The 27776-nt window shown below is 39.6% G+C and overlaps 1 protein-coding gene across 1 annotated transcript in view; it reads right to left on the bottom strand.

Moving 5' to 3' along the window:
- DHH (desert hedgehog signaling molecule) overlaps positions 1 to 26754 on the bottom strand; it is a 36082-nt gene extending 9328 nt beyond the window's left edge. Inside the window, exon 1 of the mRNA XM_072135127.1 lies at positions 26050 to 26754. Within this exon, the coding sequence (XP_071991228.1) occupies positions 26050 to 26349 (300 nt within the window). The 5' untranslated portion in view covers positions 26350 to 26754. The remainder of the gene's footprint in view (positions 1 to 26049) is intronic.
- Between the last annotated feature and the right edge of the window lie 1022 nt (positions 26755 to 27776).

The raw sequence follows: 27776 nt of genomic DNA, 5'->3' as shown, positions 1-27776 counted from the left end.
TTTTGGTTCTACAGTACCTAGAAACCTTTGCTTTTGGTGAATTATTTAAAAGAAGAATATCCTCTGAAGTTACAGGCATTTAAAGACATAGTTAGAAATGTCAGCTGCAGATAAAGATCCTGGTTAGTTCCAACCTAAGTTTCTGGGCACTATAGAATATAAGACAGGACTGCAGTGACAACCCCTGCAGCCTTTACAAATAATTAATCTCATGCTAAATATCTTATCTTCTCTGCTCATTTTCGCATTACTTTTTTTTGGAGAACTTTTTTTTATAGACATATAAAATATATAGACAAGTTCAATTTTACATAAAAGAGGTAATTCTAGAAAGGACATTTTATTCCGTTCCTGAGGGTACTAGTAGTTGGAGTGAGGGGTGTCTGTCTGTCTGTATTGATGCAAAGACAATAACTTCCATATGTAGCAATAAATTGACAAAATATTAAATAGAACAGGCCCAAAATTGCACAACCAGTCCTCAATACACAAACGCCAACAATGTTTGTTGGATCACAGCTCTTTCTCCCCTCCCTCATAGACATGTAGGCTTTCAACCACTAAAGTCCATAAGAACAAGTATTCTCATCAGGCAAAGTAAGTAGCAGTTTTATGCAGTAGATACTTAATGCATTTTGTGTAGCCTTAGTCTCCAGATTTCATTCACTTTTGTCATAGCTGCAAAGACAATTTGGTTGATATGACCAATGCCTAACTCCAAATTGTTTACAAACTTATTCAATAGCTTATGAATGTGTCACAAAATGTATCCGAGATTCTATAAAATCTCTTTGTCTATGGCCAACATCAGTGTAAGGGACAGTTGCCAGTTAGTCACCACCAAGAGAGTGGGAGAAATTGATTCACTCTTGTTTTCTTTCCTGGCAACTGTTACAAAGCATCCTACACATTTACCAAAGCAGCAGAACTTGTCCTAGGAATATGTGTCTATATGTTCACTCATTATTCAGATATATTTTTTCGGAGCGACTATCTGGACAATTTAGACTGTGCATAATCATGAATCTATTTGCATTCATCTTCTGGCTTGCGTTAGTTTAAGCGATATTCTTCTTTTGAAGCACTCAGGATTCGAAGCAATTGAAACTATAATATCAAGATTAATGGGAAACAAAATTGCTCCCATTCTCTTATTCAAGGTCAATCCAGCTGAATGCTAGAGTAATACCATAAGCCAAAGGATATAAGGAAACTGCAGGGAAGACAACCCTTATAACTATATAGACTATGTTCCCCCAAATCAAAAAGGCACTTTGACTAAGCATATGGATTTAAGGGTTTGTTTGAATTGCTTTTGTACACAAATGTTACATACTATATACATATGAAATACGCCACCAGATAGCATCACTCCTTAAAAGCAATTTACTTGCAACCAACACTTCAAAATACAAAAGGCAAAACTGAAAAAAAAAAGTTAAGAAAAATTAAAAAGTTAAATAGAAATTGGTGTAAAAGAAACTCTGCTATTTTCAGACTATAAATTAAGAGAAGTCTACTAGCTTAAAATTCCGGGCATAAGCTCGACAGATGTAACTTTCCTTTTTCCCCATGATCTTTACTTGAAGGTGATATGGAAAAGATTCCATTGTATATTGTAATACGGCCATTTCAATCAGTTACTGAAGTCAAGCTCTCCCTGCACTAGAATCTCTCCACTGCTGTGGAGACCTGTCAGGTGCAGCAACTGGTTAATTCAGAGCTTGACTTCATCCGATCTCCACCATCATGACTTTACATTACCTCAATTCAGAGTGGATTTTGTAGACGATGACACCGCTCTGGACCATGATAAAAAAAAACATGATTTGGAAGGTGTTAATCTGTTTGACAACTACTAGCAGTGGTGTATTAGGTCATTTTCTGCTAATAGTTTACCTTTAACTTCTCCTTACATTAGATTTTAAGTTTTCATTCTTGCCCTTGCTTTTGACAAATGGAAATTTACCATCTGCACATTAAGCTCCATACATATTCAGTGTTGACTCATGTGTTGATTTTTGTGGCCTGGTTACCATAAACAATTCATGTACTAAAGTAGAAAGTACAACTCAAAGGTCGGTGTTCAAAAAAGGACGTGTATTCCCTGTCGTCAATAAATGTTTTATAGATAGAAATTGTCACAATAGTAAAAAAACATGTGTGCCAACAGAAGACTAAGTGTGCACAGGCCAAAAATCTGTACAAATCTTTATTGAATATTGACACCACATAACATCCGTTTAAAAACACCTAAAAAGTACATAAGTACATCCGACCTTAACCCATGTATAAGATCACAATAGATCAATACATATCACATTGCACCAACAAACAATAAATGTATTGCCTTTTGTCCCATACAAATAGATCAGTGTAAACTGTAAACCATACAAAATATTATTTAAGGTCAATAAGTATAGTTCACACATAAGAAATGCATATAACACTAATGGAACAGATGGCACACTCTGCATAAGATATAGTTGATCAGCGGTACATAGTTACCAATCCATAGTGTTTGTAACAAACAGAGTATGACAGAGGGCAATGTGGACGCAATACCCAATGTGGCAATAGTAAAAAACATATAATAAAATATGATTTTTGAGGATTGGTCATTCGTATGGCATTTGTGGGGGTGCTAATCCCTACATCTTGACATCAGTGCTGCTCCACACTGGATAGAGCAAGAAACACATAATGGTAGTGTAGATAGTGTAGCGGTAGTAGTAGTGTAGATTTATCTTGGGCTGAGCCACCCTTTACTTTTATGCAAACCAAACCTGCACTACAATGGGCAGTGTATGGCAGATTTACTATCAGTTGATGGGTGAAGGTGTTAGGTGCCTATGGATAGGCCATTGATATAGTGGCTGCAATAAACATCAAAGAATGGCACACATGGATATTAAAAGTCATATTGCCAACTAAAACAACTTTAAATTATGTGCCATAGAAAATGGGTTTGTGAATGTCAGTATAAGGCTACATTCACATGAACGTATGGGCGACGTATATATGGCAGATGTATATACGGCGTATATACGACCCCCATACTCTTCAATGGCCTCACGGTGCCAAACGGGAGCAGCACGGTGCAGCACATGTGCGCCACCGTACTGTTTCGTAGCCCGTAGAAAGATGAGACATGTCCTATCTTTCTACGGAATAAGGTGCCCCACGCTGTGTATTCCTATGGAGAGGGGCAGTGGTGAGCAGCACTCTCCTTCTCCTTCTCTCCCCGGTGCCGACGTATGCCCGCCATTCTATGTTACGTAGTACGGCATATATCGTATGCATGTAGCCTAAAAAGGGATGAGGCAAATTTGCGGCCGCATATACGTCCACATAGTCGGCAATGGCAGCCCCATGACAGTACGGTGCCACACATGCATGCTCTATCTTTCCCCATGTGTGCGCCCGTTTGCCACTTTTCTCTATGGAGGGGTCACCTCCTTCTCCTCCTCCATACAGCGGTATGCCCGCCGGGCAGCGGCTTGGTGGGCATACAGCTGTGTGAATGTACCCTTATACAGTAGATACAACATGAAATGCACTGGGTATTGTTCAATTTTATATGGCAACACAGTGTCTCATTGGTTAGCAATGTTGCCTTCATAGTTGATGAAGGATCTTGTAAGTTTATCATATTTTATGATAGGTGGAATTCATGGAGTGTCTATATTTCTGTTTATGATAATATTGGCTGTATGGAATTTTGTGTTCCTTTCACATTCTATATATATATATATATACTATATACCAATTTATGTGTTAGCACTATATGAATAAATAAAATAGTAATAATAAACAACATTGGTTTCAGCTTCAACAACAGAACCAGAACCTTTGCCAACTGTTTTCAAATATGTGGAGGCAGTCTCCGGGTTAGGTACAAGATAGGTTCCGTAGATTTACACTTAAGTTGAATTTGTGTGTAAGTTGGAACTGCTATACTTTATAATTGTAGCTCCAGACAAAATTTGTTTTGTTCCTGTCTCAATTGGATTTTCCAAATTTTGTGCTGTCATGGGAACAAGTATTAACAATAAAGCTTCATGACAGACACCTTACAGCTGATTATTGCAGTCTGCGACTATTGTAAAGCATCCAGAGAGCTTCACCAGAGGTCACAGTGGGAAGAGGGATTCGTCTGTAACTAGGGGTCATCTGTAAGTCGTGTGTCCTTAAGTAGGGGACCGGCTATATATAACAAGTCAAAAGGAATCAAACTATACAGCCATGGATAGTTTTAACATTTTTATAGTCCCAGCTTTTTCCCTGTCAATAACAGCTATTCTGTACTTTTTCAATTACTATAAAAACAGAGCAATTTCACCACATGGACTGCTGTAGTTGGGCTTAGTTTTAGCCACATGCACTTGCCCAAGAGTGTGACCACATTTGCACACAAATGTGGCCAAATTCACTTGTGAAAAACGGATGTTACCTTCTGTTATCATGTGTGATTTGTCTGACATCCATTTTTCACAGATCCTCATAAACTATAGTCCATGAGTGATCTGGTTATGACCAGGACATTCTCTACTTTTTAATGGATGAGTCACACGGTCCGTTAGAATAACAGTTGTGAGCACTAATCTACTAAAAAATTTTGTAGTTAATGTAGTCATGTGCCTACCGTTGGTGCGTGTGTTGCTGGCCTAAGCATCTCGATAAGATACTAATAATTAACTAATTATAGAAATTATGAAATAAATTAGCTATGACATACTTGTCTCCAGTATACATTGTGTTAATATGAATGTGACTTTGTGAATGCAAACATTTGGGAACAATGGCATTACCTTCCTTGAGCAAATATTACCGAACAACTAACATCTGTCTCACTCTCTTTGAAAATGAACAATTTATTATTTTCTTGGGGGCCTCTGAGGGAGTTAAATGGGCGTTGGTACCTGTTTATTGACATCAGGTTTATCTAGCCTTGTAGAAGAACAAAGGGCAGCTCTAAGGAATTTCAGCCATACAAAATGTACTAAAAGTCCATAGTACAATAGGAGGGCTCATTTTAACACACAAAGATTTTTTTTAATATACAATGCTCAATTTCAATGACAAAATTGTTGTTTTACTAAGCACATTTTACTGAACATATTGCTGTGGTTATGAAAATAAATGACTGTATCTGCCATGGCATTCACCTGGATTCCACTTAGAATATAGGGCATACTATGCCTTTAGTAAGCCTTAGGCCTACTGCACAAGAACGTGCATAGTCTTTGGAAATGGACCTGTGTGTAGGTCAGATCCCACAAACCAAGGATTGTGCAGTGGAATGGAGTCCTTGCATCAAATCATCCTTAGAGTAGCTTTTTAAGTGTTTTATGTATACTTTTATTTTCTAGTGTTTTCCAATACTCTAAAGAACTTGTAAAATGGTAGCAAAAGAAAATACACAAAAATGCATGTGAAAAAAGACATTGGGCGTATTTACTAAGGGCTGTGCAGCAGTTTTCCGTCTGACTTTGCACATTCTTTTAGGTGCAAACTGCTTGCACAGGTATTTAAGAAGTGTATGCACCACTAATGTGTCACACGCAATCGTTTTGGGGCGCAGCTGCAGTAGGCATCATGCAACACAAATTAGTGGGTTGTTCCGATGCTCAGTCGGACCTTGCACCAAATTGATCACGCAAAATCCGACAGAAGTGCGCCACACACCCTTTGTTAAAGGTGCACAACAAAAAAGTTGGTGCACTCTTGGTCCGACGAAGATGAAGTCCGGCGCGATTCACCAACATCGTGCGCCCGAGATCTTGCTTCTGTCGCTTTCCCGCTGAGGTCCGCCGGAGTATGTGAGTGCATGTCTTGCGACACAATTTGCGATGTTAAATACCGCGGTTGGTCCGAATCCATCGGATCGTTCCCCGGCCGTCCCCGATTTGAGCCACGTGAAAGCCAGCGCCGATGCGGCAAAATCCGATCGCGTGCGCCAAAAACCCCTGTTAAATTCGGCGCAACGTGGAAATCGACGGGAATCCAGATGAAAATGTGGTCTGTGGATCCTTAGTTAATGAGCCCCAATTTGTGAATCTACATTTTCAAGAGGAAGTTTTCTGGGCTCTTCCCATCCCTGCACAAGTCATGTTTACACTGATAGACGCAACACTGCGACTTACGCCGCAAAAGCATTCATACACGTCAGGTCCGCTGGTCCTGTATGGCGCTTCAGCGTTCTCACATCAGAATGCTACAAAGGAGCCTGATCTGTAAACATATTTCTCTACCAATAATGAATACACTATCAGATACTCATGAATTTTATGAATTATACCTTTATTATACCTCTATTATGTATTACAGAATGGTGTTACAGATTTTATTGTGACAGACCTTTGTCGATGATGCTTTGACTATGAACTTCTGATGAATTTATTATGTACCATTTAAATATTGTTTCATTAACTCTTGACCTTCAGTACTATGTTTTTAGACCTTTGTCTTATACATGTCTTTTGTGCATGTTACTGTTGTAAACTTTTTTTACCTCTGTCCGTGGATAATTCAACTAGCAGCGCCGCGCCAGTAACTTTTATGGTTTTTCAACCCCATTATTAGAGGTAAGGAGCAAGTAAGTTTGGGACATCCACCATCAGTAAATCTGATGGTAGATGTCCTTTAAGAACCAGGGCATAGACTTTAGACAACCAATGTTAAGGCTGCAAAGGGATGGCACCTATGCTACCACAGCACACTTACATCTGGACTTTTAGTCTATTAACTCCAATTTTTTTTCAGCTTTACAAAAATGAAAAAAAGTTAATTTAGTCAAACCTTTATTTTCAGCAATCTTTTTGTAAAACATCGGGAAAAACTAAATTGGGTAATTTTCCTTTTTTTGTGGCACAGTTTCCTTTGAAACTCTGGCGACTTTATGTAAATACCCCACAGTCCAAACCATTGAAGTATAAGCAAAGCTGAACAAAGTCATTGCCTAGACTTTGCATTATCTATACTGGAATTTTCAGTGATGAGAATAACCTGTTTGAGATGAGATCATGAACCACATGCATTGTCGATACTAAATATAGCTCTTTGCACATTTTTTTTCTTCTCCTGCTATAGTATTCAGTAGAATGAGATCACACAATCATGTTATCTTGTTTTAGGATGGTTTCACAGAGAAGTATCCTGTGTGTACCACCAACACTTCATTTCCTTCTTGATAAAACAACTTTGTTGATACATTTCAAAGACCCATGTGCCGTGTTTTTCCCTTTGATTGGCTGTTGTGTCTTCTTATTAGATACCCAATCTACAACAAAGGAAGAGGGGCACTGGCCACCCTTGCCATCAGTGCAGACTGACCTCAAGCAGTGGTGAGTAGAACTTTCTTCCTACTCTCACCCAACTACAACACAAGGTTGACAGCAGTTTCCTGGTACTTCACTATGTCTTCCTTCCTCTCATCTACTTTACAACTGTGCCTAAACTTTGAACAAACTCCGGAATAACAAAGGACAAATAATGCTATTTGTGACCATTCAATAACTTATAAGACTTGTATTAGTTTATCTCTCTGCAGGCTCTCCTTAATCCACATTTGTCTCAGATCTGATGAATGAAGACTAGCTGTAATGATGTCTCCCTTACATTAACATTGAGGTGAGTCAGTATGTCTATCTAGTATCTAACTTAAAGATCAGCAGGATCCTATAGACATATAGAAGTTTATAGAGAAGTATCCATAGATACATGAATAAAGCACTTGGAGTGTGATAGGTAATACAGGTAGTCCCCGGGTTACGTACAAGATAGGTTCCATAGGTTTGTTCTTATGTTGAATTTGGATGTAAGTCGAAACTGTATATTTTATAATTGTAACTCCAGACAAAAATTTTTGTGCCCCAGTGACAATTGGAGTTTCAAAATTCTTTGCTGTAATGGGACCAAGAATTATCAATAAAGCTTCATTACAGACACCTTACAGTTGATCACTGCAGCCTGGGACTATAGTAAAGCAATCAGAGAGCTTCACCAGAGGTCACAGTGGGCAGAGTGGTCCATCTTTAACTAGGGGTCATCTGTAAGTTGGGTGTCCTTAAGTAGGGGACCGCCTGTACTTGGTTAACTTTTGCGGGCCTGTTTGTTCCTTTATTTAATCTCTCACTCAGCTCCTTCTTACCCCTCCACTCTCCATGGACTTCTATGTTGAACTTTATATAATAATTCTGCAATTTTGGATTATAGTAACTATTTCAGAGTAAATGTCAGTTTAGCAGGTAGAGGAGAAGGAAATGAGCCAGATAAGAGAAGAAAGGGGAATTTTTGTTTGATGAGATATATTACAAAATTTCCTTTATTGCCTTGTTGCAATAAAGCTTGTTGAAAAGTTACTGACAATTTAATTTCCCCATATTCTATGTGCTCTTTCTCTCTTTATTGGTGGCAACTTTGCTAAATTACTATTATACTGTAATTGTGTAAGATGATAATGTAAATAAAGGAGCTATAAAATAACTTTTAGTGTTATTATCCCTACTTTTTATTTTTACCTAATTTCAAAAATTTTTCACATTATTTATGTTAATTTACATCACATTAATATATGCTACAGTTTATACCCCATTTCTGCATCCTTTTTTACTGATTCTCCTTTAATTTATTAAAATAGGAACTGCCCCCTCTGACTATTTTATTCAATATTTCTATTCCTTATGAAATTTAAAAAATTGGGCAACTTTATGGGGGTCATTTATATTATCTCTGTTTGTTTTTGCTTGTTTTTGCCTATCCTTTTTCTGTCTGCTACTTTGATGATTTATCAATCTCAATTTTTTTGTGTTAAATGGATTTTTTTTCTTTTCAGATCTCTTTGTTACAGATGTCTCAGAAATGTCTCAAGTCACTTCTTTCCAAGAATGCTTTTGGCTAATGTTTTGGGGTCAAAACATTTAGCACATCTGGAGTAGAAAATAAATGTCACTGACTGACTATAAACAAATGTCCAGCGGACTTCAGTGCACATTTCAAAAAGTCCCGAAAAGGCACAAAAATTGCAAAACACTAAAAAGTCTCAAAAATTATAGAAGAAGGAAGAAGAATAAAGTAATGACCCCCTATGTGTTGCTGTTGCTTTGTTATCATTATAGAATGTATGTGTAGTTTACAAAGAAGCCGTTTTTAGGTCTAGAAGTGTCCCTGACAGTGTGATGTCGTAAGTGATGATAAGACACCAGACACCAAAGGAACACAGCTCCAACTGTTAATATCCACTTGGCTTACTACCCATACATTAACAAAGGAATAACATAAATATGCAACATAACATTACAAAAAAGATGCAATCATTTAGTAAAATAGGAGGATTTAACAGGTCCCCTTTAAATGTTTCATCACCTTTCCTTTGGTGTTCTCTTGTTGTTATTTTAATATGTTACAAGAATGAAGAAATTCCTCTTATTTTGCTTATTCGTACTCGTTGACCAGGTATAAAATACATCTACTTATCTTTTGTCACCATTCCTTATCATTCTGAAAATCATGCCATGCAAATGAAAACACCATATGCTGTATAGACTTGCTATCCAGCAGCACTAGCAGTAGATCAATTACAAGTATGTCATAGGCCCCCATATTGGTTGGGGTTGGGGTTACCATTGGCTGCCCTGTGGATATAACAAGTGACTAATGTGTTTGTGACTTTAGCACAACCTAAGAATGTGAACATATACATATTACCTCAAACAATATACCTTGGAATACTACACCATACCTGAGCTTCACTTCCCCTTTTTTGGCTTAATAGCATACCATAATTAACTCATAAAATTCTAGATAATATTATAAGGCAATTGACATGAGTAAACTACCCTCATATTTTGGCCAAATCCTGTTACACAAACATAAGCAGCTATACAACAGCTATACATTGACTGGGTTCGACTGAAATAACTGAACCATGTATATTTATATATGCTGCTTATGTGTTATTTGTTCTGCTAGACGGCTGGTTATGACATGGGTGCATGGAGGAGTAAAATGGGTCCTGTCAGAGTCCTGGTCCCCACAAAGCCACCCGATTGGGACATATTTTAACCCATATTTTAACTTAGCAGTAGTCATAGAGAGCTGTGGGCAGATTTCTTACCAATTGAGCCAAATGTATTTCCACCTATAGTTAGATTTAGAATATACTTAAGAATGTACCTAAAATCATGAATACAACAAAAACCTAATTGGAATGTGATCACTGGAATTGTTATGCAGACAAATACCCAGCTCTTTACAGTCTATATTTAAAGCGGTTGTCTAGGATCTGCACTGTATAGAGACTGCAGCGCTCAGACTTATGGAAGTGCTTGTTATTGCAGCTCAGCTTCATTCACTTGAACGAGACGAGACTTAACCTGCACACAGACCACATAATGAATGGAGATGTCACTGGCCTGTGAAGCGGAAGTGGTGCTCACCAGAGCGCTGCAACCTGATCCAGCAGCTGACTGAGTGGTGGCAGTTGTCGGACCCTCATTGATCTGACATTGATCACCTATGATAAGAATAGGTGGTCAGATTTTAAAACCCTTTAATACTCCTTTAATTTCACCACCTATTTTTTATGGTATTTCCCGTACCAAATATTTACCACTTTGAGAGGCATAAGAGACTCTTATACTATAATGATTTGTAATATAATTTAGTTTTTTTTGTATCTATATACTCCAGTGCATTGCAATACAATGTTATTTTTTTGTATCCACATACTCCAAAGCATTGTAATATAATATAATTTTCTTGTATCCATATTCTCTGATGCATTGTAATGTAATGTAATTGTTTGTATACTATGAAAAATAACCACCCCAGTGTAGTTTGTTTATGTGGGTATACATAACATGTATCTAAATACTTCTTTGGGTGGTGCAGGGTTTCAGTGGGTTACTGTACATGGTGCAGCTGCACTCCATTGAATGAGCCTTATGTTGTCTTGTTATCCTATTGTAAACTGGCATCACCTCCTCCTACACTCCGTCCATTCAATGTCTGTCTATCTTTCTCTGCAGTCCCATCCAGTGCTCAGTGCCAGCACAGGCGGAATGTTGATGGATGTTGATTTTTTGATAGTTCAGAGTTATTCTGTGCTGGAACAATGGCCTTTGTTGTGTGTGACTTTCTGAGCTGGCCTTAAGTTTTTGTCCTTCGGGTTCTGAAGTGCATTTGACACATCCTCTTGTTATCCTCCCACAGACAGGAGGTGCAGAAATGAGGACACTGACCTTCTGCTTTCCATTGTACAGACGGAAAAACATAATAGAATCTTAGAAATGAAAAAGTTCAAAGAAAATTCCTAAATAAACAAGACTCGATCCTGATTTCCATGTTATAGCCAATGATGAGTTAATTAAAGAATCCATACATTATATAAGCCGTCTGCACCTTTAAGCATCTTGACCTAGGAAAAAAGGTCTGCAAGTGGAATGGTACTTGGACTTCTTGCCAAGCCCAAACAATAGCCATTTTCCATTCCCCAAATGACTTAACAGGGTGAGAATTTGCCAGCACAGAGTTCAGAAGCAACATACCAGCTAGCTCCCCAGCCTGCCCACAAAAGAGCTTTTCAGAGACGTCACTGCTGTCAGGAAGCGGGGCAAACGGGGAAAAGGGCAACGTGGGACTAAAGAGAGATCACTGTGCCCTGTGTGCGTCCTTCCCTTGGCAGGCACAAATGATTCCTTGTAGACACCTCTCCCCTGTCACCTTATATTTCTCCACAATGTAAATTGCTAAATCATCATGTCTTCTATTTGCCAATAAAATATACGCTTGAATTCTGCACAAATCTCACTCAGTGTAGTACTGTATGGATATATGGAGCTTTCACTAGATTGACATCCATACATTTGTCCTTGGAAATATAAGAAAACAACAGATTTCTGAATAATAACATCTACTGAATCCCTGATATGTAAATGTTATCACATATCAGGGTATTGAGGACGTGATTTATGTGGTCACCAAGAACCTACAAGGGTCCACTTAAAATAAATACTTTATTTAAAACTATGATTAAGAAGCATGGCCCTTATCCCTAAATTGTTCCTTTTCCTGCCTGCAATGTAAAAAATTAGTTTGTATAATTATATGCAACTCAGCTGAGGTGAGTTCAGTAAGTGAGACCAGAAAATTCATTGTTCTCTGTACTGCCCTGCCTCCCTGTTCCTGATTGACAGGTCTCACTACTACCACCATGCTGGTATGGAACTAGTATGGAACTAGTACTTAGGGACCGACTGCCAATATTCAACTAGAAACATATGCAGCTACCTTTACTTTCACCTGCAGGGGCTGTATGAAATTCTGGAACCTTAAGAGAGAGACAGAGACTTGAAGAGACTTAAGAGAATGGGATGAGAGAGGTGTGTGACTTATCTCTGCTCCATAAATACAATACAGGGGACAACCCCCCAAAGCAGACTATACAGGATACAGTATGACACAGGCTCAGGTACTCATGGAGACATACATTGGGGGACAAAGTCTGTCTCTCTGCTCTCTCCCCCTCACCATCCATGGTTCTCTGGCAGCATTTCACAGGAGGGAGAGGGAGGATCTCACTGCAGCTGGGTCCTGCACATAGACGCTGCACAGGAAGTGTAACTGGGCTATCAGTGGGTAGTGCAGCCTCAGTAAAGCTCCTGAGTATTGTGAACAACTGGCTGTACATATGAGTTTTGAGAGACCTTAGTATTGTGCTTAGTACCTGTTATTCATACTTACCATCCGGGGGACTGTGCATTGTTTGGTCTTGGGTGCTGAAGCGGTTGTAGGAAACAAGCATTTTTACCTTTACTGTGATACTTCTGTTTTTTGGCAAGTTTGGAACTATAACATAGTACGCAGGAACCGAGCAGGGTAAGTAAGCTTTCTTTTTTCTCCAACCCTGCCCCTGGAATCTGGTAAACCCCTTTAATGTTTCTTATCTTGTATTTGAGGAAAAAGTTACTTTACGGTTACTATACTCTCAAACATCTTAGCGCTCTTGGTTCTTGATTTACAAAATCAACATTTATCTGAATGGCTGACTAAAATAGTCCTCTTTATTAGATCTATGGTGGACAACTTTCCTTAATCTTCTATATACTGTATGTTAATGTGACAAGTGTGCATGTTTCTAATAGAGGGACTGCCTATTATTTTAGGCTTGCCTTAGTAGAGGAAGTTTAAAAAAAGAAATAAAAAATAACCTATACTTCTCTGTCAAAAGTCCTACCCATCTAGTGCTGCCGTTTTGTTGGTCTTTATTGCTCTTAAAGAAATAGCTGATAGCTTAAATTATCTGGGTAATCTGCCAAATAAACTTCTGTACTCCTCCCGCCCCTTTAACATCTAATTGAAATATTTTTTTTTAATGGCTGATTATTTGGTTTTGTTGCAGATTCAAGACAAAGCAAGTACAACAAAACTAGACTGGTACAAGTGGAAGGACGAATCTGGCATTGGGGGATCACAATTTTTATAGGGGTTATATGGGGACACATGGAGACACTTGGTGAAAGAACATAGCAGTGGGGTTATTGCATGTCTTAAGAGATTCTAAACGGGTGAAGGCTTGAAATGAATACAGTGTGAGAATACATTTTTCTAACTTTTTAAACTCAAACTAAATGAAAATTTTCCAAAATTTCTATGCAGGGGAAGTGATGTCATAATGTCATAGTAGTAACTACTTTCTGTTTGATTTGCTACTAAGGGCAGGAATAGTAATACAAATTTAAAGAGGATATGTCACCTCCCCTAACATGTCTATTTCAGAAAATAATTGCATTCTCCATAAAATACTCTGGACTCTTGATTATGTTTTCTCATAACTCAATCTTGTTTAATTCTTTTTTTATTTTAACCACGTATTTATGAATGGTAACCTAATTGGTTGTTACAATTTAGGGTGTGTCCCTGTACATACTGTCTCATACAGTGAAATCATTGCTGGCAGAATAGGGCTATGCAGCATCACACCCCTTTACTAGTAACACTCACTTAGCTTACTAGTGATAAATTATTACAAGTAGTAACAAAGGAGCTGCAGAATAGTGAGTTACAAAAGGATGAACAAGAACGGTTCTTTCAATGAAAATAAGTATTTTCTGAATCAGATTTGCCTTATGAGTTGACAGGTTCTTTTTAACAGTGGAATGACGATTTGGCTTCTTCTAATACTTGTCCTAGGGAATCTGTCACCACTGTTCCCATAGAGCCCTATTAACTCCCACCCTTCATTTAGCTAAAAATTGTTTTTCCCAGATATATTCAACTTTATAATTCCACCTTTTAGTGAGTCCAGGTGAGAGTGGCCTCCTCGGGCTGAATCCAGTAGTCATGTCATGTGACCAGGGTTACACAATCGCAGGTCCTTTAGCCTCCTAACATTACCAAACTGTACACCATGCACATATGAGCGCATTAAATCACAGTAGCCTGCATGGAGAGGATTAGAAGGGCATTCAGGCATGCTGTGGTCAGATATATGCATGGTGTACAGTTTGGTAATGTTAGGAGGCTAAAGGACCTGAGATGATGTCACCCTGGTCACAAGACATTAGGCCAGTGTGTCTCCCCCCCCCCCCCCCCCGGTCTCTAGATACCCCTGGACACCAGGCAAGTTTATAAACATTTTTTATCTTAAAAATGTATCTTCTTTATCTTAAAGAAGGGATTCAGGTAATAAATAGGGCTCTATGTGAACCTGCCACTAGCTGTATTTGTGAAAAAGGTGGTAACATGAATTCCAACTGGTAAGATAATGGTATATGATTTAATAATTGACTGACAAGTAAATGGCTTGGACTTAGTGACTTGGATAGGCATTAAACAGATACTATACGTATTATACAGATATTACAGTATTACAGTTTGCACATCCCAGTCAGCAATACTGTTATATAACTTGGAAAAAGTGTAAAGCAAGAAAAATAATCAAGAAATACCAAACTGCAGTTCTGGTATTTACATGCCATAGTATGAATTCCACTGTAGTTACACAAAGTGCTGTAAAGTGGCACTCAACAGTTTCACAGTACTCTGAGTGGCACAAGAAGTTCAGGCCTCCTTACAGCGGCCGACAGGCTTGAATACAACTACATAACTTACATACATAACCTTCTAATCCAAAGAAGTCATACTGAAGCTCTGGTTCTGATAACCCCCTCAGCTGTAACAGACCTAGATGACGTGTCAGGAAAAGTGTGGAAATATTTCAGAAGTATCTATTATTATGCTCACTACATTCCTCCGAACATTTCTAATATTTGTCTTACATTACTGTTGTACACAGGGTTAGTCACTTTCCTTTGAGGTGCACACGGGGACACAAGTAATTTGACAGTAACTACTGGTACCCTATGCTTGGCATTATTACTGTTATGGCTGGTACAAATATTTTGGGGCAGGCACTATTGGAGGCACATTTCTATGTCCAATGATTATTGTAAGTACAGGGAGCACTATTACAAAGGAGAAAACTTTGGCCACTTGTACCAAACCAAGCACAATATATTTCTAATCATTACTGCTAGGAGTACCTAGCTTGGTACCAGACAGCCTATCTGTGCGCCACTAAATGTAAAGTATGGCAATGTTATATATGATACAATACTTTACTGTATATACTATACGGTACTTTATTTGGATGGAATACAATGTGCCAATGTTATCTCTGGGCAGTCCATTAATCACATTGGGGCACATTTACTAAGGGTCCGCAGCCGCGAATCCATCGGGTTTTTCCCGAATATTTCCGCTTTGCGCTGTATTTCACGGGATTGTGGCGCACGCGATCGATTTTCACGCGACAGAAATCGGGGGGAATGGCCACCGGACAACCCGAAGGATTCAGAAAAACCGCGGAATTTAAAAAGCCATTTGTGTCGCAAGATCAAGCACTCACGTACACCAGAAAAAAGCAGGTGAACTCCGGCGGACCTCGGCGCAGCAGCGACACCTGGTGAATATCGGCGCACGGACCTTAGTGAATCCCGGCAGAACCCGAATCAGCGTTGGAGAACCCGCCGCTGGATCGCGACTGGACCAGGTAAGTAAATGTGCCCCATTATGATGTGTATCAGCCAGATGACACTATAAAGGCACCAGCTTGGAAAAGTTTGGATTTTAACAAGTCCAGACAACAAATTCTGTAAAGATAACTTGTGGTGGGAAGAGTTCTCCACGGGATATTGGGCGCATGTGCTATGTGCTACTCACGTAGGCAGACCATATCCTACTGAAGGCAACAGAATAACCAGAATCATTCTGGTTATAGTAAAATAATAATGAAAGTGATTTTTTCATACTGATCTGTAAGGCCATGATATAGTACACAACATTCATACTTTATTCGTATTGACTTCTGAGCTAATCTTAAAGACTCTTCAGGGGAATGCATCACAATTGGTAGAGTTAAAAGGGTATCCCCATTTCAGCAAATTAATGTTATTGTTTGTATGATGAAATGAAAATACATTTTTCCAATATACTTTCTCCACCAATTCCTCACGGTTTTCTAGATCTCTGCTTGCTGTCCTGCTATAGAAAGCTTAATTGTTTATTTCCAGTGGATAGAAATCTGGTCACCATGGTCAGATTTCTGTCCACTGGAGATAAACAATTAAGCTTTCTATAGCAGGACAGCAAGCATCCACTATCCACTGGAAGTAAACATAGAAGCTTTTCTATAGAATAATAGCAAGCAGAGATCTAGAACCACGAAGAATTGATACAGACAGTATATTGGAAAATTGTATGATTCTTCATCATACAAACAAAAATATTTATTCGCTGAAATGGGAATACCCCTTAAAACTGTGTCCATGCTCGGTATGAGGCCAGAGAAAAACATATGCAGGGCAATAAGCTCAACATCAATGATCATGAGGACGTAGTCATCAAGATATAGGTGAAGAGAATGCAGTTGCTATAATGCTTTGTACATGCCTTATCCCTACCCCATCTACACCTCAGTAGCTTGCAGATACCAGGTGGAGAAAGACATCAAGGTGTGTAGCAGAAGGAAATTAGAATGGGAGGGGGCGCTCTGTTGTCTGAAGGGGTGGTGCTTTGTGAGTTCAAGGAGTGCTACAGGGTCAGCAAAAGTTTATCACCCATAAAAAAGAAAAAAATAAATAACACTTCAAAATCCTTGAAATTACTGCCATTCCAGTGGGCTGGGAAGAATGTCAGACAAATCTTGCAAAGAGAAGAATAAATTTTGGGGATGGGGCAGTCTTTTGACCCATATATTAACAGATAATATAATAAAAGATGTAGTAAACTAAAGTTCCATTTAACTATGTACTTTGTATAATGTATACACATATACTAAATATTACAGGATAATACATAACATATGCACACATTCTAGATTAATAAAACCCTATATTTATCCATAGTAACCAGTAATTTTTGTTTCGACCATGACAATATGGTCAACTGCAACCCTTTTCTTTAGCAACATTTGATGTTGAGACAAAATATAGATTGATGGAGGAAGGACCATTAATTTTGATGGAGGCACCTGCCACATTTTAGTTGCCTTGCACCGGCCTTACACAAAAGACAAGTGGACAGATTAATATCAATAGACACAAAAGGGCATCAATAACTTCTATCAATTTATTTGTGAATTAAGTCTTCTTTAAAAGTATTAGATGTTCAGCCATTTGACAAAGGATGTACTAAAATAGATGGGCACAATAAATTTTGGCATGGCAGTGACTTATTCTTCTCTTCCCATTGGGAAACATGCAGGCATAGGGATTATTGAAAACCCATAGAGGGCAAGAACAAGAAATAAGCATAAGAAAGCATAATTACCCTGCCCTGGATCGCAGTTACTGCTTTTCTCTGGTACTTCTGGTTTTTGGAATTGCATCTGGGTAGAGGTTTTGGGAGAAGGGGACAGGGCCACATCTGCCAATGACCGAATCCTGAGTGGGTCAGCAGAATTGCCATTTGTAATGTGGGTGACTCAGGTAGCCATTCGAATCACCCACCACAAGCACGGACCTGCTTCTGGCAAACCAGTACTATCTGCGATATATGAATGGCATTTGTGTCTCACAGAAATTCAGAGCGGAGCAGAACAAACCCATTTGTCTGCACTGCTCTGTACACTTTGGAGAACCCAGGTGATGTGTGATGACCTGTTCCTGCACATAACCGCAACCCAACAGAAGCTTTGTGTGTGTGAGGGGGGGGGGCTGTATATACACTGTGGGGAGGGGTAAATATATACTGGGGGCTGTATATAGACTTTGGAGTCTGTGTATAAACCGTGGGGGGGCTGTTTATAAACTGCGGGTGGACTGTGTATAAACTGTGAGGGGCTATATATAGTGTGAGGGGCGTTTTGAAACACATTGACAGAAAAGGCATACGTGTTATATTAGTAGAAACATGTGTTTTACATTGTTCATTTTTAATGTTAAAAGACAAAACTCATGTTGTTACTTATTTAAATAACTTACACATATGCGTTTGGTGATGTGTTTTGCCTCCTGTGTTTGCACTCAGTTTTAAAACAATACATATATATTAATAATAATTAGGGATTCCTGTATGTAAGCCTGTTATCCAGGTGACATTATACTGTAAGTGCCTGTGGTGTTTTAAGGGCCACAATATGGAGATGTGTTTGGGGGAGCTGAAGACACTAGGGGGCAAATTCAACCATGGCCAGGAGAAGTCATAATGAAGTCTTCTTCTTGATGGAGCAAATCATTTCCTGGAAAGTATTTTGTTATGAAAGGTTATACCTCTACTGACAGTTCTATGTAACATGAACGTATATATTTAAATATAATCCTTACATATGTAATGTACATATACTTCATCCGATTGGATGAATACAGTGTGACGGGTAGAAAATTGTTATGGAAGACTGTGGGTTAAGACACCTTTCTATTCTAAACAAAACAGAGGTTTTACGTAAGTGCAGGTTACTGCCTTATACCAGTACAATAAAACCCTGATGGCTCATTCCCTGAGCGGATTTCCTGGTCACGGTGGGGCTGAGGATTACATACGGCACCCAGCACCGATCTCTAGTGACGTGACTCACGCATTCCCGAAAGGATCATGGACAGCACTGATCCGATTTAAACCAGAAGCTTGGAAGTACAGTTTAGATCGGGCTGTGCGGGCTATGTGATGTGATAAAGGGGAAGTATGCCCTAACTGCACGGTCTGGTCACCATATTGCCAAAATATTCCTGCATGGGGTACATGAGGTACATATACAGACAAAATAAGACACTACATGGTTATAAAACGGTCAGATGAAACAATAGGAATGGGGGCCCCGATAGCCTAGTAGTAGATAAACTAAATTAACTAAATTAGTAGATTAACTAAAACCTTAAAAGATGATGGTGATCCCTGCAGGGGATACAGGGGATGCAGTTAATGCCTGACTTATAGTTTTCCATGTCACTGTCACTTTCCCTAAAAACACAGCAGAGTTTCTGCCCGGTATTTTACCATCCTATGCATGTAAAAGACTATTACATGAACTTTGAAGCACAAATTAAAGACATCACTTTGCACTTTCTTACAGTGGATTTTAGTGGATTTTAATTGTTCACTCTTTATAGAAATATAAATCTTCTGCACATGCAGGTACTTCTCTAGACCATATTTGCTCCGGGAATGTTGTTCATGTGACTGATACGTCTCCAGACCTGACCATGGATCACCTGATCTGATTTTACAACATAATTGTGACTTATATTGCTTTACTGTCCTATACCTATATAATACTATGAGTATAGGGCAGTACAGCTACTGTCATAATTAATACGACATTGTAAGTATAGGTCACATGATCTGTGGTAGGGCAGGGAAATACAGCCAACACACGTACACAGTTCCCTGCTGAACTTTGTAGGTCTGAATGGCCCTACAAAGGGTGCTTCAATTTGGTGAAAAACTATAGAAAGTTCACTGGAAACAGAAGAGACAATTCTCCCCAATGTTTGGGCTGGTCATGGTAATTCTCAGTTGTCTCACGAACACTCAACTTCTCAAAGTATGCAAATTTCAACAGCCAGGTGACTGGTTCCATTGTAAGGTGTGGAAAAACATAGAAAAAATTCTCGTTCCCTCCTCCAGTTCTTGCCAGGTAAACAAATTCAGCTCCCATGCAATAAATGCTGAACGTGCATACAACAAGCATCTGACCTGATTTACACTATTTGAACACCTGTTTATAAATGAGAAAGGTCATTAGTGAAAAGTGGCTGACCTATTCAGGAGTATTCATGTAATTCATGTCACAAGACTCTCTTTACCATCCTATAAGTTAATGGAAATGCTGTGATACTCTTATTTAACAGTAATTTATTTACCATATATACTCGAGCATAAGCCTAGTTTTTCAGCACACAAAAAATGTGCTGAAAACCCAAACACGGCTTATACTCGAGTAAAAAAAATATAGGTTTTACCAGGTTTTTGTGGTAAAATTAGGGGCCTAGGCTTATACTTGGGTCGGCTTATACTCGAGTATATACAGTACATTGATTTCTGCTGCATGTGAACCACTTACATTGACTTTATTTTCATAAAGGTCTCATCCAATTTTCTATTTACTAAAAATGGTCACAAACATGACATAGGCACTGGATCAGTAGAGAGTTAGACTAGATAGTCACATACTACTCCAGATTTATCACTGTGTCTGATGCTGGTTAATAAATCTGACTGTCTTCTCGTCCTCTGCACCACCACATCCCAAACCACCCTCCCTTTATCGTACTAATCAGCAAAATATCTAAAAAGTGTCTCAAAACCGTAGGCTATTTTTGAGCAAATTACTACATAAATCAGTCACAGCCAGTATGGTAAATCTGCCCACCGTTCAAGGCTGTGGATTCCTGTGGAATAATGTATTATATCTCCAATTTCTAAAGGAAGTAGTAGCCCGGCAGAAGGCGCATTTATTAATTTGGGGTCAGGATGGCGCTGGAACCATGCTATATTTTTCAGTGCGATGTAAGTTTGTGCCGCAACTGATTAATGAATTGGTGCACAAACTAAAGGTTTAGAACTCCCAAGACTTGCTTTTAGCTTCTCTCTTTTTGCGCCACAAATTGCACCAAAAAACAAGCCGGACAAATAGAAAGCACCAGAAACTGTTGGATTCAATAGCGGCGCCAAAATTTTATGCCCAAAAATAGAATAAGTCAAAAACACCAAGTCGGAAAACACCAATATTATGGAGCCAACAATTCATAACGTAAGGCTTAAGAAGCACAGAAAGAAAAAAAATGATCACAGTGCAAACAATAATGGGTAGAATATTTTAAAGGAAATCTACCATCAAAGCAAGATAAACCAGGGGCACTATATTTGTTATCCATTGCCTCCTTCCTTCCAAAAATTAACTTTTAAAGTATGCTAATGAAACAGAAGGGCTCTGGGGGCAGTTACCAGAGCACATCCATGCTGAAGCTTCACAGGGGCATGTGTCCTCCTGCCCCCTGCTTCCTCAGCACTTCCCCCTCCCTTCTGTAATCTCACACAGTGGGAGGAAAAAGTTCTGTGAAGCTGCAGCATGGAGGGTCTCTGGTAATGCCCCCCCAGAGCCCTTCTGACTCATTAGCATGATTTTAAAAGAAAGGAATCAATGGATGACAAATATAAGAAGATGACCACAGTCACAGCGCCTGGATCTATGAGTACTGTATATACTTGTGTATAAGCCAACGCAAATATAAGCAGAGGTATCTAATTTTACTGCAAAAAAACTGTGTCTGATGCTGGTTGACTCAAGTATAAGCCCATGAGTCACACCCAGTATGTAGCTATTCTGCCCCCTAATCCCCCAGTATATAGCCAGCCTACCTATGCCCCCAGTAACTAGCCAGCCCCTGCCCCCCACTATATAGCCAGCCAGATCCCTGCCCCCCAGTATATAGCCAGCCAGCTTCCTGCCCCCTAGTATATAGCCAGCCAGCCCGTGCCCCCTAGCATATATCCAGCCCATGCCCCATAGTATATAGCCAGCCCATGCCCCCTAGTATATAGCCAGGTAGCCGTTGCCTCCTAGAATATAGCATACTAGCCCATGCCCACAGTATATAGCCAGCCCATGCCTCCTGGTATATAGCCAGCCCCGTGCCCCCAGTATGTAGCCAGCCAGCCCATGCCCACAGTATATAGCCAGCTCATGCCTCCTAGTATATAGCCAGCCCATGCCCCCTAGTATATAGCTTGCCCATGCCCCATAATATATAGTCAGGTAGCCCATGCCCACAGTATATAGCCAGCCCATGCCTCCTGGTATATAGCCAGCCCTCTGCCCCCAGTATGTTGCCAGCCAGCCCATGCCCACAGTATATAGCCAGCTCATGCTTCCTAGCATATAGCAAGCGCATGCCCCCTAGTATATAGCCTGCCCATGCCCCCTGGTATATAGCCAGGTAGCCCATGCCCCCTAGTATATAGCAAGCCACCCCATGCCCCCAATATATAGTCTGCTCTCCCCCCCCCCCCGTATATAGCCAGGCAGCCCTTGCCCCCTAATATATAGCCAGCCCCTGTCCCAGTATATAAGCAGCCCCCTGCCTCCCAGGACGTAGTTTGTCAGCCTCCTGCCCCTAGTATATAGCTAGCAAGCCCTTGCCCCAGTATATAGCCAGCCCATGCCCCCCAGTATATAGCCTTCCTGCCCTTGCCCCCTGAATATAAGCAGACAATCTCTTGCCCCCAGTATATAGGCAGACCCTGCCCCAGTATATAGCCAGCCCATGCCCTCTAGTATATAGTCTGCTCTGTGAAACACAGTAACCAGTATTCATCCAGCTTTCCCAAGGTCCTGAATTTTATAATTGTTTTTGAGCAAAACCACTCGGATCAAAGATTAAACATTTTTTTGTTTCTGCATCAGTGTAGCAACAGCATTCTCAAGTAATGTTCGCAATGCATAAAAACAAATGGTAGATTTCCTTTAAAACAGGAATTGTCTAACATTATATTTTTATCTTTCTATTATATATAAAAGGCCCCAATTGTACCACTTTGCTCTTTTGCATATATAATAATAGTATACATGAGTATTATATACTTTGGAAAACTCTGGGGGTGCATGTACACGTGGCATTCACATGTGTTTTCGTGTTGCTATGCGATTTCCAGCTTTGAAAGCATATTTCTTCATTGCTGAAGTGTAAGCTACTGTGTCCCAATGTTAATACAGCTGATTACACTTCCAGTTATGAAGAAAAATGCTTTCAAAGTTGGAAAAACACATGGCGTTTGTGTGGCGTTTCCAAATTCAACGCACTCCCCCTGTTCTCCTGCAATCAGCAATGGAAGTATGAATGCGTTTGCTAAACGCCTTGAAAATACAATCTTACTTCAATTGATGACTGCTGGCACACCATTAGGTGATTAGTTTTGTAGGGCTCTACCATAAAACTGCTTGCTGGACACAATTGATGTAAGTGAACACACCCATTCATTCATAAAACCAGCAAAACCACATGAACCTGTTCATTTTAGCCAACATTGTCCACTCTAGACGCCACGTTCTACCATACACTTACTTATCTACACAAATAACTTTTATTTCACTTTTATTCATTTTACCTTTGGGGGAGCATAGTACAACCATTGGCTGCCTCTATGGTGCTTATGATATTGACATCTAATATGAATGGTCATCTAAAAGCATGTGCTCACCTTTGAACACATTTTACACTTTACACACAGATAACATCTCCATAAAACATTGAGTAACTTTGTAAATACGCTGAATTACATCCCTGAAACTTAATTATAGCTTGCAGCTACAGTCACAGTTCAGGCAAGATGTGTTTTGAGGGACCCTCATTTTAGATAGAGAGTGAGTCTCGGAGGCTCAATGCACAAAAATGACCAAGATGGAAATACACTGTAAAAGGATTTTTCAGATGTTCAAAACATTTCACTTTTTAACCAGAAACAGCACCACATCTGCAGGTACAATGAACTGAGCTGAATGGGACTGAGCAGCAGTACCACATAAAGCCTGGGGAAAGGTGTGATGCTGTATCCACGTGTGGAAAAATAGCATGTATTCTTTTACAATCCAAGACAACTCCTTTAACTCTCAGCTGGACGGAGCACAGACTATAAGAAGTGCAGCTAAGCTGTGAAAGGTGACAAGTCTTTGACTGATATTACTTGTAACCAGCAGAATTGTGATTGAAGCTTGGACTATGGCTGTAACTTAATACCAGTAGCAGATAAAGGATTGTTTTTATGAATCTAATCCACTTTTAATGTACATTGTAAATATATAAATCTAAAATGAGGTATAAGGCGATTCTTCACATGTTAGGTCTGTATATTGTAAACTAGTTCACTCTATTACAGAGCTCAGCACACATCCAGAGAATACTGAACAATTCCAATAACAGAGTAATATATTCATGTCACTTGTTTGTTTCTATGGATAAAATATGACCTTAACTTTGAACTAAAGCATTACTGACTTCATGCTCTCAAAGCTTAGAGTCAGATTGAAATATATGCACTACCATAATTGATGAATATTCTTTCCAGGAAAAAAAGAAATAAACTAAGGCCCTATATGAAGTCCGACAAAGCAGGAAATCATTGGAAATGGATATTCTTAGGAGTATTTGTTCTTGATTGTTTCCTGCCAATCTAAAGTCAGCAATCATTGCCCATTACTTGGTATGGGGATGAAAGAATCATCAGCCACCTGACTCCTCCATACACATGCACACTCCAGTGGGCTGAGGGTGCATGTGTAGTCAATAGCAGAGGGAAGGCTTCTCTGACAGTGGCTTATCTCCCCAGAAAAAAAGGATTGGACAGTTAAAACCCAATAGAGATGGGAAGCAGTGAGACACAATAGGTGGTTACTCAGTCTTCTGGAACATATACATTGCATGTGTTCATGAGTTTTAGCAGCCAGAATATAGCCATAATTATTTATAGAATGTGTAGAATTGTATGTAGAATTATTTATACATACACTCGCACCAGCAACAGGCCAGATCTAAACTTTTTCAGCAAAAGAGACAGTGTAATGCACCTGCACAGAAAGGAAACTGATCATTGCATTGTGCAGTCATAGCTAATCACAGCTAAAATGATTACTACCATGTCCATATCTGCTGCCACACAATAATTATATCCCCAGTGACTCTCTGTCTAAGAAGGGTTAACAGCATTGTGCTTTTTAAAGAAACTGGTTAGTTATGCAGTGTGCTGAGATGTGGCCCACACATTGTATTAATCATTAATAATAATATAACAATACATCATAGCAGAATACGTCTGCTGCAATCCCATAGAACACAGAAGGAAATTCTCCTAACAAGAAGTAACAATGTATAGTATAAACGTATCAGAAGATTATATAATATATATTTTTAGTACTACATTATATAAAGTTCCCTATCAAGCAAAAAACAATGTAAGCCATAAATCATCCCTATAAGTAACACTATATAATATACACATACTCACAAAAAAGAACACTATGTAATATACATCCCTCATAAGAAGTAACACTATAAAATATAAATAACCCTAAAAAGAAGTATGTAATATATAACATCCCTTTAAAAAAAATTAACTTAAATAAATACCTTCTATAAGAAGCATATATCATATTTTATAACACAAACCCTCCCTGTAAGAAGTCACACTGTATCAAATAAAAACATTCCCTCCATAAGAAGTAACAGTATATACTATAAACCCCCATAAGAAAAATATGCAAAGTAAGTTTATATCATATAAAAACTCAGAACAAAATGTAACAATATATAATACAGTATGGAAATCAAGTATAGAAGATATAAGTGATCACCCCGGGCAAAAAGTATTAATATATAATACACTATAGAAACCCAATGTAGAAGATATAAGTGATCACCCTGGGCAAAAAGTATCAATATATAATACAGTATAGAAACCGAGTATAGAAGCTGTAAGTGCGGCAGAATGTGATGTGGCAGAGGTGTAGGATGTAGGTGGGTGAGGGCATGCTCTGGCATACAGGTGGGTACACACCTCAGTCATGACCCGGTCTGCATTGGTGTTCTCCTCATCCTTGAAGACGATGTCCGGGTTGTAGTTCAGAACCAGCTCCCGGAACCGATCGGAATCTCGCCGGATTTTGCCCTCTGTCCTGCCACTCGCCCCCAGGGTCTTCTCAGACATGTTGGGCACGGATTGTTTATAGCGCAGGGGAACCAGCTTCCTCATGTACCGGCGCCGGCCCACTGGACCCCGGCCAGGACCACAGCACCTCACCGGGACCAGCAGGAGCCAGAAGCAGGCGACCAGGACCAAAACCCGGGCTGATGGCATGTCCTCTGTTAGCACTGCATGGCGGGCACCCAGCTATGGCACAGCGCTTGTCTACACCCCAAGGCTTCTAGCAGGTGCCAGGTGATCCTGCTGTAAATGCCCACATCAGGCTGCTGGCATTGGCAGTAATCTCATCATGGAGGTCTGGCAGTGCCAGCTGTGGGTGACTTAGAGCAGGTCGTCAGTTGCCATCCTATCCATAACCGGGTTAAGCCTGGCACTGTCCTGGTAAACCAACAGGTCCTTTAATGAACAAAATTCCAATGTTATGTCAAGTGACAAACTCCTGCTGAGAGATCTGTAGCCAGATGTGCCTGTTACATCCAGCGTGGGCACTACCCTGCTCCTGGCATCCTCCCTGCCATCCCCCTGCACCGGCTATCTGCCTCTCCCCGGCCATCGTCAGCCTGATATAGGGAGGACAGTGCTGTCCCCGCAGCCCCCTCCCCCGGGCACGCCTCTAGTCCTGTGCCCTCCTCACATGTGCACAGCCCGGAGCCAAGTGACCGGCAGGACTGCAGGTAGTACTGGGGGTGCAGGCATGTCTGCAGGACCCACATGGCACCACATTGCTAATAAAGGTGCTGACAACCCCTTTAAGAATGTTTGGTGAGAGCCAGTTAAACTTCCATCTCTCACTGATGCAGTCACTCAGCTTTTCTACATCCCTCAATGTCAAATCTGTCTAGAAACAAAACAAGGAAAATGTTCCACTTTTGGGAAAAGTGGATGATATATAATTATATAAATAATTCCCTAATTTATAGATGATAACTAAAATGACAGGGCAGGGGCATAGTAATCATGGGGCACCAATAGCCAAAGTCATGTGGAAGTTAAAAATTTTCTTTTAGGAGGAGGAGTTATTGGTGTGTGTATGTATTCATTTCCATATTCTACTGCCATAGAAATACCTGTATATTTGTACAAACGGTACTGAACATGTGCTATATAAATAAAGGAATTATTATTAAATAAAGGAGTTATTAAAATCTATATTATGACCAATAATAATACTAGTAATAATATTACCAAAATATGGTTATACCTGAACCAAATATTACTGCCCTACTGTTACTGAACAAATACCACAATGCAAAGATAAATGATGGAGCTATACAAGAACAAGATATTACTATCATACCATGACCACACCCCATCATGACTGCTACCATTACCTCTACATGACTGAATAATACCCGTATGACCATTATCTCTACAAATTGACTGAATAATACCCATATGACCATAACTTTTACATAATGACTGAATAATACCACCATAGTATGACCTCTACATAATGACTGAGTAATACTACCATAGTATAACCATTACCTCTACCTAGGCTTGGACTTGGACCAGTGGATCCACTGGTGGGTCCTGACAAATTTATATAGTTTAGTTATATCTCAATTCCCTTTATGTCC

The sequence above is a fragment of the Engystomops pustulosus genome, chromosome 2 (genome assembly GCF_040894005.1).
Source record: "Engystomops pustulosus chromosome 2, aEngPut4.maternal, whole genome shotgun sequence".
NCBI classification, from domain to species: Eukaryota; Metazoa; Chordata; class Amphibia; order Anura; family Leptodactylidae; genus Engystomops; species Engystomops pustulosus.
This window is presented reverse-complemented; position numbering and strand designations above follow the sequence as displayed.